The 17,591-nt window shown below is 44.0% G+C and overlaps 1 protein-coding gene across 1 annotated transcript; it reads left to right on the forward strand.

The window, feature by feature from the left end:
* Positions 1-326: 326 nt before the first annotated feature.
* alx4b (ALX homeobox 4b) lies at positions 327-15,366 on the forward strand. The gene is made up of 4 exons (XM_068739670.1): positions 327-666; positions 6,570-6,588; positions 14,121-14,229; positions 15,046-15,366. Exons 1-4 carry the CDS (start codon positions 327-329, stop codon positions 15,364-15,366), a joined length of 789 nt encoding a protein of 262 aa, XP_068595771.1.
* Positions 15,367-17,591: the final 2,225 nt, after the last annotated feature.

Below are 17,591 nucleotides of genomic sequence, written 5' to 3' on the forward strand. Positions count from 1 at the left end.
CCCTGAGTGAGTGTGTGTTTGTGTGTGCGCGTGTGCGCGTGTCAGATACACTGGGCTTCTGAGGCGGCACCAGCATGAGCAAGGCATTTCTCTTTACCCCGACAGACCTTCAGGGGGCTTTTAGCGTTTGTTCAGTCTGCAGTCTCTGGAAAACATCTGATTCATTTTTTAACCAGTCCCAGATGCTGCATAGTGAGAGCGCGTGTGCATGAGCGCGTCCGTGCGAGTTGGTCAGTGCATGCGAGATTGGGGAGAATATCTTCTGCAGCAGAGAAGGGGAGGGAAGGAATAGTCGAGTGGATTTTTTTTAATAGAACTTTTTAGGCATGAACGCAGCGTGCGTCTCATACTGCGATATGACATCGATGGATTCATATTATAGCACGTCTTCGGCGCAAGGTAGGGATCACCAGGCGAACCCGTTCCGGACATTCCCGAGCCCTGAAACCAAATACAGCCCCACGTTCATTCCGGGTAAACCGCAGCCTTACGGAGAGAAGTCCCGGAGTCCTTTCCAGTCGGAGAGCCAGACGTTGGATGGCGCTGAAGAGAGCACCTTCAACAAATATCAGCTCTTCATGCAGCGGCCGACCTGCAAGACTCCACCCGAAGGGAGCAAGCTGCACCCGGACAGCGGACTCAACGGGACGCTCCTTTCCTGCTACGGTGAGTGCGCACGAAAGAGCGGCGTTATAAAAGGCCACGTATCCTGCAGGTTGAAGTGAAGAGCCCGAATGAACGGGATATGCAAGCAATAATGAAATGCAGAAGGCAACGCAGAAACTGAAAGTCTCTTAATCTGTGAGGGCAGAGGAGAGAAGGTTAAATCCTGCATGAACGCCACTTTCACTGAGATTCACTTTTTATAGTGGAAAATCAATTCAGATTCTATTAATGTCGTTTCATCTCAAACTGAGGCGTGAATCTGAGATCAGCAATAAAAAAGTATCAAAAAGACAAAAAGACGTAAACTGCGTGAGGATATTTAATGACAACCCTTAAAACTTCAGATATTAAAATGGATGATATCACTAAAAATAGGGTCCGAATTGACCTGGATCAATGAAAAATATTTTTCAAGTGAAACTTTACAATGTCAATTTGTAAAGCGAGGTATAATTTATATAGCAGAGGGCTTTGTGCCCAGAGGGTGGTGGTTTTTTTGTTTTTGTGCTTCTTCTTTTTACCATGGCTTCTTAATGTGCGTGTTTGCCCTTTAGTGTGAAGTGACAGACTGAGTAGGTTTTTCAATTTCCTCCTTGAACCTATAATTGCATTCCTGGAGGAGCAGCGGCGCAGTTCTCATTGGCCCACAACCGCAGTGCTTCATCAAAAGCGTGAGTGAGAAATAAATCAAACTGAACACCAGATTCATCGTTGACACATAAAAGCGTGTTGTGAACTGCATTCAGTACTCAAACGAACTACAGGTCACCAGGCCGCGCGCGAGTAAGGGGAAGCGTAAAATCAACGCGCATGAATGAAGCAAGAAGTTCAAATATTGTACAGAAAAAAATGTAATTGCATGGTTCATTATTTTTATTATGATGATGTACTTTTTAGCACCATTGAACCGTAATTCTAAATGATGGCCCTGCATTTATTCCATTATTAGACCATGACCTTTCGATAACATAAAAATTGTCAGTGGAATATTTTAATATTTACAGGCGATTAAAACCTCCTGACAATTTATTTTTAAATGAAAGTTACAGAGTTTCCAGACCGATTGTGGCACAATATATATAAATATAATATATATATATTAAAGAAAATGAACAATTTTCTGTCCCCTCTGAAGAGGCATAAAATAAAAGGTGTCAACCAGAATGCCGAGCTAAAGAAATGTATATGTGACAACTGCAGAAATTCAGTTTTAAAACTAAAATCACTGGTGCACATGCGAAAAAGCCTCGCTTAAGCCAATGTTTTGGAGCGTAATCAGAGTATAGACTGGTCGGCGCCTATGTTCCAGGTCCAGATGTTTATCATGGTGCGGATGCTGCCGAAGAAAACATCTGTTAAGATCATGGCCGAAATTTAAGTTTAAACTTAATCCACTTAAGAACTTAAGATCCAACCTTTTACAGGTCGATCCGCGGTGGAAAATAGATCCTGTCTCTGGAGGAGAAGCACCTCAGAAAGTTAGACTTGGCACGCTATATCTTAAATACATTAAGTGTTCCTTATCACATAAGTAAATTTAAGTACCAGAGTAAAAAATAAGATTGAACTGCCCTAATTCTGCTCAGTGGGACAACAAAATTAAATAATAATAATAATTTACTTATTTGTTCGCTGAGAAGGGACAATGCACATTAATGAACATTTTCTTTAAAAAAAAAATACAAACAAACTAACACAATTGCAGCCTGATTTCCATTGTCAGTCCCCCTGCTCGATACAGGCGAGAGAACCCGCACCGCGAGGCCTTTTCTTGCGCAGTAGTCAGTACCAAACTTTGGCAAAATGCACCGATGAATTGAAAAGCAACATTTGTTTCCTCAAAGACAACTGGAGCCAAACTGTACTGCTGTCTGGGATTCGACAGCAATGCCTCCAACAGATTTTTGAGCATGCGCCTCTGTACTGAAAGTGAATTAATTTGACAAGTGGGCTGACGGAGCCATTAAAAGTCCATCATTAAATGGGTCTCGCCTCTCATGAGGCGAGCGTTGCAATGTTATTATTGAAAATGTTGCAGCCAGATGAAGGCATCGGCTCTGGGGAGGATACTTTGGGCTCTTGCCAAAAGCCTCAGGCGTCAACAGGCTTGTGCTCTTTTGTGTGGTCCTCAAGAGGAGATATATTGTGCAAAGCTGATGCTTTATCATCGTCGTGACGACAAAAGGCGTCTCATATCCGAGGGGAGGTTTCGATGTGGCAACTTCAGCTTTAATACTGTTTACATGGCAACCCAACATTTAGGTTTGGTGTCAAGCAGATGTTGCACGAAAGTGACACCTTGTTTGGCTTTACAAAAGTATGGCTCGTGCAACAAGATATGAAGAGGAGCAAAACGAATGAATCATTTTTACGCATTGAAATCGAAAGAAAAGATTAATTTTGGGAGAAAGAGAGATAGAGAGAGAGGGATAGAGAGAAAGAGAGAGACGGGCATTTAAAACCTGCAGCGTGGACCAGTTCGGATATCCCTGCTTCTTGCGAATCACTGGACAGCGTTTTGTAGCACATGCGTAATTGTCCATGATAAAGATTTACATCTCTACTGAGACGCTGTTCATTAGAAATACATTAAAATACATTATTGTCCCAGAAAAGTGAGCGAACATATTTCTGAACGGTAGTGGCTCGGATTGTTTCAGTGACTCATGCGTCCGCGGCGTGGCCAGGGATGGAGCCGCGTCTACCTGCTCACACAGTGATGAATGAAATAAGCCCCCGGAGGCCGGATCTATAGTGCTAAGGAATGCAGGTCAGCGCTGTAGGAGGGATCCACATTAATCTAAGGCAGATGTGCATATACTCTCCTATATTCATACGCCCTGAACGCCGGATCTCCAAAACCCACGGAGAGTCCCTGAGACGACAAATCGGGACTGGTTTACATAACCCCGTCTCAACAATACATTGTGCAAATAAGCAACGCGTCAGAAACGGACATAGAGATTGGCCAATGATTTGAGGGACTCGGGAGAAACGAGAAGCTTTCTGGGGAAACCACGCGCGTGTTCGGAAGGGTGTTGACATCAACGTGTGGAGTTGGGCATACGGGGCCAAACGGTCCGACCTTTGCCGACAACGTGTTCGCCACTTTAGGGCTTGCAACCTAAAGATCTATTTTTTTTTCCTTTGGTCCCCAGCTCGTTCTAGCGGGTTTCCCGACGGCACTTACGCACAGGTCCGCTCACACTGAAGACCAGCACGGCATTAGTAATTCAGAACATTTATTTAACACTCTAAAACAAGCTTTGCGTTAAAAACACTATAGGGGAAGCACCTATATACGCCCCCCCCAATCAGTGGCAAATGGGCCACAGGTGCTCCCTCCCACACCTGCCTGCCCAATTAACTCCAATCATCCGGTTACAAATGGTTCTGAGACGCAATGCACGCGTAAAACCTTTTTTTTTTTACGTGACGACTTTGTTTGTCTCCCTGAAACAGACCGACTGCTGCACCAGAGAGTCTGTAAAGTTTTATAAACACGACCGAGGATGAAAACTTTCATCGCGCTCTCCTCATAAACTTTAGAGGATGAAGGTGAATAGAGGCCGAACGGAGTTTGAGTTCTGTGCTGCATTAGGAAGCTGGTGTGAACACCGGTGCTCATGTGCTTCATCTTCTCACACACGCACACACACAAAGTTACACTTTTATAAGACGCCTTTGTACTCACAAACAAGTCCTCCATCTTTCCTCGAAAAATATTTTTTCCTGGTCGCAGGAAAACCAAAACTAAGACGTCAAAAGGTCCTAACAGAGGTTTAACTGCATCCTGTCAAAATAAAAGACTCTAAATAGGCTACAGGACTCTGGGAGGTGACGTCACAGATTGTGCGTGCGCTGATGGCTAACACATTGCGTTGGTGTTAATGATAAGCAAATGTCAGAATGACACCTGTGATCTCGCCGGCTGGAATAAATTAGAATATGAATGGGCGCGCACGATTCGTGACATGTTCAGAAATAAGCGAGGAAAAGAAGCGGCTATCTGACTGCCAGTTGTTAAAACATCAGCCTGATGACAGTAATGTGTTTTAGAGATGTAAATAAAACTTCCCCCCGCTCACTCTTTGGCTGCTGTAGAACTGCGCAGCACTCGACTGATTTTATTTTCAGCCTTTGGTTGGGGAAGGTAAGGCCCCGCCTCCTACCTGAGACCAACGTTCCCTCTCAGGTGCGCTCGCGCGTAATTACGCACGGCTGATACGGTCTTCCCGCAGCGAAAATCTACGTTGCGCACAGAAAAACAAATCCAACCTAAATTGAAAATAACATAAACACGTATAAATTAATTCTGTGCTAGTCTCCACTGTGCGTCAGTGAGTGACCAGTGACTGGCTGCTCCGGCTAATGATGAGATTCACATGTTTTTACGCATCTAATAGACGCCATTGTAAACTGAGTTCCAGGACTCTCGGGACCACAGTACACACATCCTTTGCTTGTTGATTTTATCTGTTTTATTTGTAGATTTTTATCGCTTGTTTTTATGTTATTTATTTTTATTGTGTACTTGAGATTTGCTTTCAAATGTAAAGTGCGTTTAAAATAAAATGTATTATTATAATGTGGCTCAAAGTTGTCCAAGGGACTGCTCAGGGAGTTTGTGTGTTTGCTCAGACGCATGAAAAATTAGAGGGAACATTGCCTGAGACCCGCATGCGCAGAAATGTCTTGGCTCCTGAACAGCTGCTGCTGATGCTCGAGATTTATTGACCAATCATCAGCCTGTAATTAATAAACAGTTTCTATACTATATCAGATACTGGGAGGGTTATCTGTGTCAGCGAAACGTGCTTGTACATCCCAGCTGGCAGTTATCATGTGCTTCAGAGCCTTGTCTTTATCTCTCTCGTAGTCAATGGGCCATCAGCTTCTTTAATAATGCATGGGATGATCACAAAGGTTAAAAGATTATTGCCTTAGAAGCCACAAAATGTAAATGAATCACAGACTCTTATGGAATGACAAGACCGATGATGAGTTCAGGGTCCATGATGAGCAACAGATCTTTCTGTTTTGTTCAGCTCATTTTGTTGGGTTGACATATAACATTTAAATAGAAGAAAATACTTAAAGTAACCCAAATCATTCTTTATTTACACTCAGCCTTGACCGCAAACTTCCTTTGTGATTATGGGAAAAAATATTTAGTAAAATGTGATGCCGGTTTACATGATGGTGAACTGAGCCCTGGGCTATTGACGGTGGCTAACAGAATGTTGGATTATATGATTTAGGATTATCATCTTGTGAAGATTTTGTCATTTGATGTTCCTCTTTTGACTACATGCTTATTACCAATTAAAATAATTAGCTTTGATAGCGCAAAACAGGATTACTGAATAGAAAAATGTCAATGAACAAATAGCCTTCAGAGGTTTTCTTCTCTTTGTAGATAGATGACATCATTGCATTGTACACGCACTCTTGATTTTGGAACTTGCAACCCACTGCAAAACTTCAAAACTCCTCTTTTATGCAATCAAGACCTTTAGTAGAAATCGTACTTATACTTCACCCACAAGTATTTTTGTGCCCTTTGATATGAAGCAGGGACCCGCAGTCGAGGGTATGATGACAATAGTGAGCTCATGACTGTGTCTATTTATCAGGATCTGAAGCTGAAAAGGGAGATTCTTTTTTTTTTTTTCTGTTTCCCAAGGAATCTGCATTCCTGCATGAGCCGCTGGCATAGATCTCTTCTCAGGAACATCTGGGAGCCTCCCTATAACTGAGGAAACAACAGCCAACATCAGGTCTTAAGACTGTGCTGCAGGAATTAAACGACAGCGCGATGCACGCCTGTGCACCAGCAGTGAATGCAGAATAAATAGTCACTAATGCAGATGATGTATTTGAGCTCATGCAGCCCGTCTAAGGTGTGATAAGTGAACGATTGCTGGAGAATGCTGGCGGGTTTGGGTTCTACTTAGATTTTAGAGCACTCTGTTTAAAAGCATTCCCTTCCATATTTAGTGTTTGGTCATTAACTCTTCCCCGGGTTACTAATTTATAGTGTTTCTTTTATTTGGTTTCACTTGACCCTCCCTGTCCCATCTCATAAAAAACTGAGAGGGTGCCCTGTCGGTTTACAAGCAGCTAAATTACACTTTGATGTTTTCTCTCTGTTTTCAGCAGTGATTAAATTGGTGACCCCAGTAAACACATGACCTCGGCTAACTGAAGAGATCTGCAGCTTGTCGCAGGGTAACGCTGGCAAATTGCTGGATCAGCCAATGGCATTCTGTTCACTTATACATATACAGATGAATACTGAGCGACAGTGAAAAGCACATTCCTCCCTGTGCCAGAAAAACTGGAGCCAGTACACAGAAATCTTGGCTCCTCAAAAGAAAGCAGTGTGCGATGGCTGTGTTCTCCAGAACAGCGTGCAAAAGAGACAGCTCAGCATGCAGGAATACTGCAAGATGTTTGTGGGAAAAGGACCAGCTCGCGTGACAGAGAGAAGACATTGGAGTACGAGGCAGATGTTGATTAGTGCAGATTGTGGCAATACACATATGTATAGGGCTGAGGCGCGTGGAGAGACAGCTAGACTAGCGCTCTGCAGCGGTAACTAATCCGTCTGCTAGCACCTCTCTTAATAACCCATTGTGTCTGAGTTTCAAAACTAGAAAGAAAAGTGGAATAAATGATGAGTACAAATCATCAGATTTCTTAATTGGAGGTAGTTCAAATGAATTCAAATGGCAATTAAAAAGGCTGTTGATATGGATCTTACCAGAATAGGAACATTTCCATCCCCCACCCCCCCCTTCTTCTCATCTGTCCGCCATTTGCTCACAGGATATGTGCCTTGCTCAGGAGCTTTGCATTGCTTTCTCTCACAGATTCCACACAGGAACCTGGAATTGACCCGTCTTATACTTCTCAACAGTGGAGTCATGCTTTAGCACAAGAGGCCAAGGCAGGGGCTGGTGATGTCAGAACATCTGCCAGTGTGGAGAGTCTGTAAGAGGGTTTGACAGGTGGGCCACAGTGATGTGAGGTCATGAACCCGGAGCTGGGCGAGCCGCGTTGTTCTGACGGGGGCGGATCTGAGGGGAGGGCTGCTGCCGTATCGAGAGGACGACCATTGACATCTCATCCAAAACGCGCAACGATCCGTGAACGTTGCAGACAGCCACCGCCTAGCGTCATCACTGTAAAACTATTCAGTCATTTCTCTAGCCGCTGAAAGTCTTGGCTCGGCGAGTCACCAGTGCCACGAGGCGTTAGCACTCTCTCCGTCATTTCCCTCCGTTTATGGGAACGACAGGAGGCCATTACTGACATGACTCGTAACTGAAATGCAGAGCGACAGAATAAAATGTGCACAAATAAGCACCAAACCATTAGGCTAGTCACCGTGAACGGGATCTACCTCGATGTTGTTGCACGTGACATCCGAGTGTGTTTGTGTGCACTGGAGACCATTATGAGCTGGTTTCAAAACCAATGCAGTTAGGACAGGGTGATGCCCGTGTCCATTTGCAGGAAAGGAAAACAGACAGGCTGACAGAGCACACTGTTCTCGCCAGAGTCCTTCAGCGTATTTATTCACACAGCTGTTTGTTTATTGAGGAAGAAGGGGCAGCTTTCTTCATCCCCTGAAAGGAAACATAAAAAGCCAGCCATCGCTGACAGGCACAGAGCGAGGTCTGTCACAGAATGGACATGCTTCAAATTGGAGGTGACAAACACAATGTTGTTTACATCTGAAGGGGCAACGCTGCCGCCCCATACACAAGGCCCGCCACACAAGTCTGCAGACGGAGAGGGCTTCTGCGCGGCTCGGGTTTCGGGTGGCGTGATTGAGAGTTGTGGGTAGGAGGGGCTGTGTCACAGGTCACGCCGATGTGTAGTGACACACCTTTCAAACAGAAAACAACATTTCTTCTCTGCAACTTCTCGACCTGCTGCTGCGCACGGACAGGGCCTTTGAACCTTCAAGTAAAACCTTGCGCCGATGATGTCATCTTAAAGTTACTGCCTGTTCGTGTGGATGTGGAAACATGATGATGAGCAGATGCATTCGCCAGTCACTGGCTCGAATTTGAGGCAAGCGTGGTTTAATTTAGCCATGTTTGAAAGAAAATATTGCTCTGCTGAATAACATAAATGTCAAAATATAGAGGCAAAATAATATTTGTAGGGGTGTTATTGACAACATGCTTTTTTAGCCCTGTAATGGTGGAGAAGTTGGATATGAATATGGATTATGTAAAGCCATACTTCAGTAAATTGTATTTTTGATGCTTCATATGAAAATCTGCAGAATGGTTCACTTAAAACTCCACCAAATAGCTGAAGTGTGCATCACTCGAACCACAGACTGACGTCAGAACTTTAAAATCCAGAGTATTTTATGAGGTTTTGAGCCAAACAGTCACAAAATTCAAGGGGCACTCCAGTGATTTGGAGTTTTTCTTGATGGAGGGTGTATTAGAAATGTCAAAAATATGAATACAGTGGCAGTGAGAAGTTCTTCAGCCTCTGTCTTAATCTCTTGCTCTCAGGAAAAGACAGCAGCGTCCTTGGAGACTCCGAGTTGCCCCCAAGCGTCGACCCTGCTGGGATGGAAGGCAGCTACCTGAACCTGAAGGCGCCCGGTGAGAAGGGGCAGGGTGAGCGGCCGGGCTCGGACCTTTCCAGCCCGCTTGACAAAAGTGAGGCTGAGAGCAACAAAGGCAAGAAGAGACGAAATCGCACCACATTTACCAGCTACCAGCTGGAGGAGCTGGAGAAGGTTTTCCAGAAGACACACTACCCAGACGTTTATGCCCGTGAGCAGCTCGCTTTGAGGACCGATCTGACCGAGGCTCGTGTGCAGGTGAGGACGATGAAAAACTCATTTCGGCCACCTTGTCCTTTAAATCGGTTTCTGTTCGATCCGTTGTCTGCTGAGCAAAACCAAATCACTGTTTAAAAAAAAAAAATCTATATTCTCAGTTTTTCTGCTGAGAATTATCAACTGATTATTCTGCTTCCAACAGAATGACTTTGTTCTTAAGGCGCCTGCTAAAATCACTGACCCCATGGACTGTGTTGCATGACGGCAGCCGTCCATGCTTGCATGCTAATAGTCACTGAGAACTGACAGAGCGATGGGAGAGTCAAGACTGGCAAGTTGACAGAGATTGTTCAGAAGAGCAGACAGCAAGGCCTATTGTTCTCCGTCTGTCTCTCTGGCTGCCAGTTGTAGAACCGAGTGGGACGGGCGGGACGAAGGGAATACTCGGCTCTGAGCTCTTACATGCTGCAGGCTCTCCAAGGAGGTCAGGGGCCAAGGGTTTCTCTCCAGCACCGCCACGTTCAAACTACTTCGTTGCACAACTCTGGAGGCAGGAGGGAACACGCGTGGAGAAAAAAAAGAAAAGTCACCAAGCTATTTGGCAGGAACATAAAAAAAACACTTTGAGATGCCAGTTTCAATTTTCGTGTGTAGTCCAAGACATAGTCAGGGACAGAGAACCTGGCACGGTCCATTTGGTGGTACAGTAAAATAAGTACATTCATGTTGCGTTCACACAGAACCAGCTATTCCCCAGATGAATATAATTAACTTCCTCATCTGTCAGGCACACACCAGACTCTGTAGAGTCTCTGTGAGGTTTGACCCGCACTTCTAAAATCAGACCCTAAAAATATGTATGCAATCAAGACTAAACCCCACAATTTCATCCGAAGGTCCATCAAGACAAAATCCAGGGGTCTCCAATTGTTGCAAATCAAGGGGCACTCGAAGCCCGGCGAACAAGTGGGGAATCCTTTTCATCTCAGAAACAACAGCCATTGAAACCCCAGATCACAGACGCTTTCTGCCAGAACGCCAGTGTCAAGGCCTTCCAGCTCGATTCCCATGATGAATGTCTTCATAAAGCCAGGCTGCAGTTTTCCATAATCACATCGAGGACTTCTGCTACCGCTAGTTTATTTAGCACAATTAGCTCTCAACCTCAGACTTGAACTTCAACACACAGCTTACGTTTTATGGGGGAGGGGGGGAAGGGGGCTGCTGTGTGTGACTGACTGGCGGAGCAGTCAATCACACACAATCGCTGCAGCCCCGGATGACAGAGATGAGGTGAGACGGCTGGACTTCAAAGCTGCTTTTTGGAGCTGTGCACTCTGCCCTCCCTCTCTCCCTCTTCCTCTCTCTCTGCCTGCCGGCTCTGGAGCATAAATAAAGCTCTTTAATGGCTCGGTAAGCTGCCTTTTGCTGTCAACGTCTTTAGCAATTACTGTATCACTGGCAAAGTCCTCGAGCTATGAGCCACCTTCTTTACAGATGTCTAAGATATATATACAGACACACACACACACACACACTGGGGTCTCTTTTCTACTACCCTAACCAGAACCACAAACTAGTGCTCAGACATGGTTTCCTTGTTTACCACTGGTTCCACTAAGCCTCTGAGATCATCCATCAGGGTTATTTGCTGTTGACCGACTTTGAATTTCATATTTAACATGGGAGGTAAATGCACGTGTTTTTTTGTGCGTGTTGATGTGTACGACTGGTCGCCTCTGAAAGGTCAGAGAGGTTACCTGCGGAGAGCCGAGGGCTTAGGCGTCAGGAAATTAAACATGAAATGAAAACAAGCTCCAGTTTGAACATTCTCCCCTCTCACTTTCCAATATCCCCACTTCCCCTCAGTGACTTAAAAGGGAGGAGGGAGCAGAGAGGCAAGGAGAGAGAGGCGGCAGAGGAGGCCCGCGGTGTGAGAGAGTCTGCTGAGGGGGGGTAAAACAAAGAGATTAGGAATAGAGGAGTAAAGTTGAGTTATCTTGATCCATCACATTAACGATGACAGCCCAGTAAGTGATAAAACGTTATTTTAAAAGGCTGGCGGAGTTTTTCTGTCGGGTCACTCACCACACTGGTCCTCTCAGCCACTGAGAGAAGCGTCTGATTTTCATTCAAATGAATAAACAAAACCTTCCATAGACAGATTCAGGATACTTTAATAATCCCCGAGGGAAATTCTATCGGCAACATTGCTCCACTCAACAAAATCAGAAATGCAAAATTGACAGTATGCACATATTGTAGGCAGTCTTTGCTCTAATCAGTTAACAATACTACTACTACTACTGCTACTATTAACTAGCAGACCTCCACCAAGCACCTCAGTCCCTCTATAGTGTGATTTATACCAGAATTATTGTCCCACATTTATTTTAGCTGTATTTTTAGATTCCTTAACCATGAAAACAAACTTTTAACAACTGGATTCACGTTGAAATCATTATTCGTTTAGAAGTTACTCACTCATTTTGTTGTGAAAATTCGGTGGTGAGATTGAGATCCGTATCCTACCCGAATGTGTGAAATTCCATAAACATCGGTCAAAAATCAACCGAAATCCATCCGGAACGTTTTCAGTTATGTTGCTAACAGACAGGAAAATACTGGCTAAAACCACAACCTCCTTGGTGAGGGTAATAATAGACCTCAAACCATCAGGGGGTGAATATCTGAGCCCCCTCCAAATTATTAAATTATATAATTCAAAGAGCAGCAACCGCTCACCTTGACATTGGGGTTCAGCCACAATCTCAGATATCAGATTACCCCCTTTTTGGCAGTGAGTTGTCGCCTAATCTCGCCATCTGACCTGAAGAATGTCAGTCAGACCCTTTTCACACCAACTTTTCGCCTATATTTGCCACATACAGTAAATGTGCCATACAAAGATCCTCTGTTGAAAAACCAACCAGCTTGTGGATGCCGTCAGGAAAATGACAATTTTGTGTTTGAGGATTTCTTTAGAAGCATTGTTTGTTTTTAGTTTTTTGTCATTTTGAAATGTCACACACTCTGCTTTGGTTAAATTCCCATCTCCGTGCAGCACTCGTCTATGTCACTAAACTCTGTTGTGTTTAGAGAAATGTCAAGAGGGAGACATGAGAGGGGGGGGTTGAGGAGGTTGACGAAGGGGAAATTGCATGTCAGGGACTGTGGAAACCACAAGCTGATTGGGCTGGGAATCAAGCCGCAATCTAAGTTCAAACCTCTGTGTCGAGGCGGGATCGCTCGCTCTCTGTTCTTTGAAGACGTTTCTCTTTCCCTCTCGGGAGGATAAGATTGAGACAACCAACAAACAGATACAGACAAACATTTGGAGGCTCCCAGTGGCCGTCTTTGTTCCTCTATTCTCTTGCATGGAAATGTGAGAATACGCTGTCAAGAAAAGATCAGCAAAGGATTACATGAAGGACGACAGCGATGCAGTCAGGAATACAGAGCAAGGCAACCATGAGCTTGTGTTTCCTGAAAAGATTAATATTGGATATCTCTAATATTAATGATGTCTTACCGGTAATTAAATTCATGTCATGATTCAGGCAGTTAGTTTTCATTACAACGTGAGCCTAATTTCACATCAATTATTGCACTGCATCTAAAAACTAGTTTCCTCCACATATTTCAGGATTCCAAGAAGCAACCTCAAACTATTATTTTCTTCAATGGAACATCCAAAAAAAATTGAGACAATATCTTGTTGTGCCAGAACATTTAAAAGAAAACAAGAAAACGCACCAAATTCTCCAGTTTCAGGTCCCAGAATGTTCTAATTGAGCACAAGTGGGAGGGAAAACAACTCAAATTCAACCGATCCACCAATCACAAAGCATGAATCAGAATGGAATCATAATACACTTACACAAAGAATACATATTAGTTGAATATTTATAATATCCACCATCTGTTTAATGCGGATAACTTCATGCACATAAGATAAGCCTGTCTTCAAATCACAAAGCAACAAATATCTTACAACATTCTACACTGTCCTGAAAATTTGACCTTCACGTACCCTTGGCTTGTGCTTTCCCATGATGCCTTCCAGACGATAAGTATCCTGCACTCGGTCTGTCAGCAGATACTGAAAGCACAGCCTCTCTGCAGAGTAGCGCGTCTCTCGGCGTCATAAAGAGAAATGACCCAGAGGAACCCGCTTTATATGCTGCACGCAGCGCTAAATAAAGGACTGAGGGAAGCATGTTCCTTCATGCTTCATGGATTACACAGTGGGATTCCCCACTGGAGCCCACTGTGCTGACATGTGTGGGAGAGCACACCTTTCTCCGAGTGATTTATGAATGGCTATAGGCCCAGATGTGGATCTGTCGACGCTGGCAGCCTGAAGGGAGGCAGACGCCTGCGTATCAAAGGGAGGAGCTGAAAGGTCCAACGCCAGACGGGACGTTCCATTTTTACACCACTTTAAAGACACGTCAAGTCTTAAAACGAGGGGCTGGACTTTCATGTGCTGCAGAATATGCATTCATTTTATATGGATAAGCTTTGGTAGAGAGGACAGGACAGCCTTGTGCATGATGTGAAAGCATTTTAAATGTTAACGAAAGTTGTATTTGTGTTTTGAATTGATTTTCCAGGTGTGGTTCCAGAATCGGAGAGCTAAGTGGAGGAAGAGGGAGCGTTTTGGTCAGATGCAGCAGGTCCGGACGCACTTTTCAACTGCTTATGAGCTGCCTCTGCTGTCCCGGCCTGAGAACTATGCACAGGTAACGAAGAAGAGGTGGCGAATGATGATGTGCAGATGCTCAGGATCTGAGACATTACATTTATTGCACTGTGATTGGTACAAAGGATTTCCATTTACACAGAGGAGATTCGGAGGAGGTCAATGTGGGGCAGTTGCTGCCCCGATGGCAAGAGGTGGCGGCCATCTACTATTCGCATTGTCTTTTGATTGATTCCCAGCCTCTGCAGTCTGAATGTCGAAGTACCCTTTAGCAGGACATTAAGCTCATCCCAACTGGGTCAAACAGGGAAAACACCTGCATCAAGATCCAATGCGGATGGAGAAATTCAGGCCACCCAGCACCTGGAACAACCAGAACATCTTTCTCTGTCTTTATCGTTAAAGGTTTTCAGCCACTCGGGGGCAGCAAAAACAAGCAGACATATTATCTCCTTGGACGTTAACATCAGTTTTCTTGTATACTTTTGCTTATTTGCACTTTTATTGTACTAAATAAGTAACGTTATCTTCCACTTAAAGGTGCATTTTTAGTCCACTGGGGAATGTGAGTTTACTATTTGCCCTTTTTTTTAATCTATATGTTGTGTTTACCGATTCCTGAGGAAGATTTCTGGCTCTTTATCTACTAAATGCTAAATGCTACCCGTCAGCTTTCTGGTGCAGAGCAAGCAGCTTGCAGGTTTTTTTTAAAAAGAGCTTTGTCACAGAAACAACACCCATGGGCAAATTACAAAATCAAGTCAGGTCACCGTGGTAACAGACCCGTTTACCTTGTCAGATGTTGTGAACATATTTCTTTCCACTGCTTCATGGGACAATCCCTTCTCTTACTCAGATCCAGAACACAACGTGGATTGGGAGCAGCAGTGGAGCATCTCCGGTGCCGGGCTGCGTTGTGCCTTGCGACTCCGTCCCCTCCTGCATGCCGCCTCACCCTCACGGCCCTGGAGGTGTTTCCGACTTTCTGGGCGGGCCCAGTCCGGGAAGCAGCCACATGGGACAGACACACATGGGCAGCCTTTTTGGAGGTCCAGGGATCGGCAATGGAATCAATGGCTATGATCTCAATGTTGATCCAGATCGCAAGTCTTCCAGCATAGCTGCGCTCCGCATGAAGGCCAAGGAACACAGTGCGGCCATCTCTTGGGCTACATGATTTAAGCGGCCCGGGACCCTCCTGCCCACTTTTTTTTTTTGGAGCATCAACGAGCTCTGTGGGGGAGGATGGAGAATTTCTGAGAGCACTAATGATAACACAGGTCAAATGAAGAGGGAGAGGCGGAGATAACAGAGGCCATTACAGCGGCCAACATAACCAAGATAACCAGTGTGACTGTGACAATCAGCAGATGCTGAAAGCAAGAGACTACATGTTGTCTTCATTCATCATTCCTTGATCTCTCAGGGTCATTGAAGTACGGCGCTTCCATTAAAGTGGGTCTCATTCAAGACAGTCTCTGTAAAATGGGCAGTTTAAAAAACGACTAGCCATGCAGTATTTTAATTTGAAAATCATTATCCTGATTGTGCTGCTTTAGGCTTAGCTGTCATACTTTGGTACATGAAGTTTCGGTGCATACCAGAATAATCAGTATTTGCATTTAAAACTAGAAAAGCACTCGGAGAGCGCAGACCTCCACCAAGCACCTCAGTCCCCCTGTATTCTGATTTACACCAAACATTATTGTCCTACATTTATTTAATCTCCATTTTTTAGATTATTTAACCATGAAAACAAACCTTTAGCAACTGGATTCACATTGAAATCATTATTAGTTTAGAAGTTATTCACAAAAAACACATTTTCAGTAATGGCGGTTTCTTCTGGATCTGCATGGACAACAAATCAGTTTGTCCACTACTAATTCCACTGTGTCTTGGTAAAGGCAGCAGAAACAGAACCTCCTTTGTGGAGGGAATAAATGTGTACCTCATTTTTCAAAAAATAAAATTCTCGCTAATATCCGCAATCTGGATAAATTTTGGGGGTAAGATAGAGATCCGTATCCTACACGACTGTGTCAAATTCCATAAACATCACTTTCGTTCAACTGAGATATTGAGGAACAGAGTTTGAAGCTCCATTTACTACAATGTTACTGAAAATCTCAAAGTGATCCAGAATCCAGGATCACTTCTGGATCATCATCAAAAATGCAATCACCTGTTCCTGGTAACATCCAGAACCTTTTGAGTTATCTTGTTAACAGACAGACAAGATAACCGCCGGCAAAAACATAACCTCCTTGGAACGGACACACTTAGTTAGCATCAAAGTGAGCCTGACTACACTGCAAACACTGTGATACATCACGATTAACATGGCGAGGACACACTGCAGACATGCACTGCAATAATTGCTTCACGGTTCAAAGAGAGCCCGGCAGAAATTACCTTCGGATTCGTTGCCTGTTCCCAGAATCCATCACGAGCCGGTGTCTGTAGGCCGAACTGTCGGCTCTCGTCATCCCGAGGAGCGTTTTGGTAATGTTTAGGTAATGTGATGACATTAGAGCTGGACTGACGTGTATGTCCAGTGATTGCAGGGCTGCCTCTGTGCGAGTAAGCCTACAGGCTGCCGTTAGGAACAGGCTTCATTAGCCTTTAGGCTGATCTCTCTGGGATGCCTGCTGGGCTCCATGTGCGTTTTCTTTCCCTTGTGTGGATGATGGAGGGTGAATCTGTTTCGGCTTCTCATGTCTGGTTAATCCTTGTAGCATAGGAGCGCCCGCTAGCCCTCCTGCTCAATAGAATGACGGATCATTATGTCCTGTTACAGAAAATGCCACAAAGTATTTAAAAAGTTCAATCCTCAAAGGTAATTTTTGTGTCCAATAATTAATTTATTATGAATTTAAATTGCTTATTTAAAAAAATCAATTGTTGTAACTCTATGTTAAAATTCATCATCACAAGTTGCATAAATAAATATAAAGCTTCCATTTCAAAATCATTTAATAAAATAATTCCTTCAGTGTGAAAATAAATCAAATAGGTGATGACTTGCTGAAGACTTTTTCATGGCGGTTTACTCACAGATGAAGGCAAATCGATTAATTCCTATTGAATATTATGGTTATTGACAAAACATGCTATCTATCAGCTGTTTACAATAACCAAATCAATAAGAACAACTGAAGTATGAAATACTACTTTTGCTCTCTGTTCTATTCCTTCAAAGTGATGCATATCCAGCTTCTGGAACCCTTCCTGAGGAATTTTAGCCCATTCCTTATGGACAAAGACCGCCAATGCTATAATATTCCTGGTTTGCCTGCTGCAATCGCCTTCTTCATTTCTTCTTATTGAAATTTTCTCAGGCATTCGAGTCAGGTGACTGGCGGCCTCTAGAATGATCCAGAACATCCTCTGAAACCAGGT

Source organism: Brachionichthys hirsutus, chromosome 5, assembly GCF_040956055.1.
Source record: "Brachionichthys hirsutus isolate HB-005 chromosome 5, CSIRO-AGI_Bhir_v1, whole genome shotgun sequence".
NCBI classification, from domain to species: Eukaryota; Metazoa; Chordata; class Actinopteri; order Lophiiformes; family Brachionichthyidae; genus Brachionichthys; species Brachionichthys hirsutus.

Excerpts from the sequence above, each read along its gene's own strand:
- alx4b (XM_068739670.1), top strand. The coding sequence starts at position 327 with ATGAACGCAGCGTGCGTCTCATACTGCGATATGACATCGATGGATTCA. Across the intron at positions 14,230-15,045 it reads GGCCTGAGAACTATGCACAG|ATCCAGAACACAACGTGGAT; the intron begins GTAACGAAGAAG and ends TCTCTTACTCAG.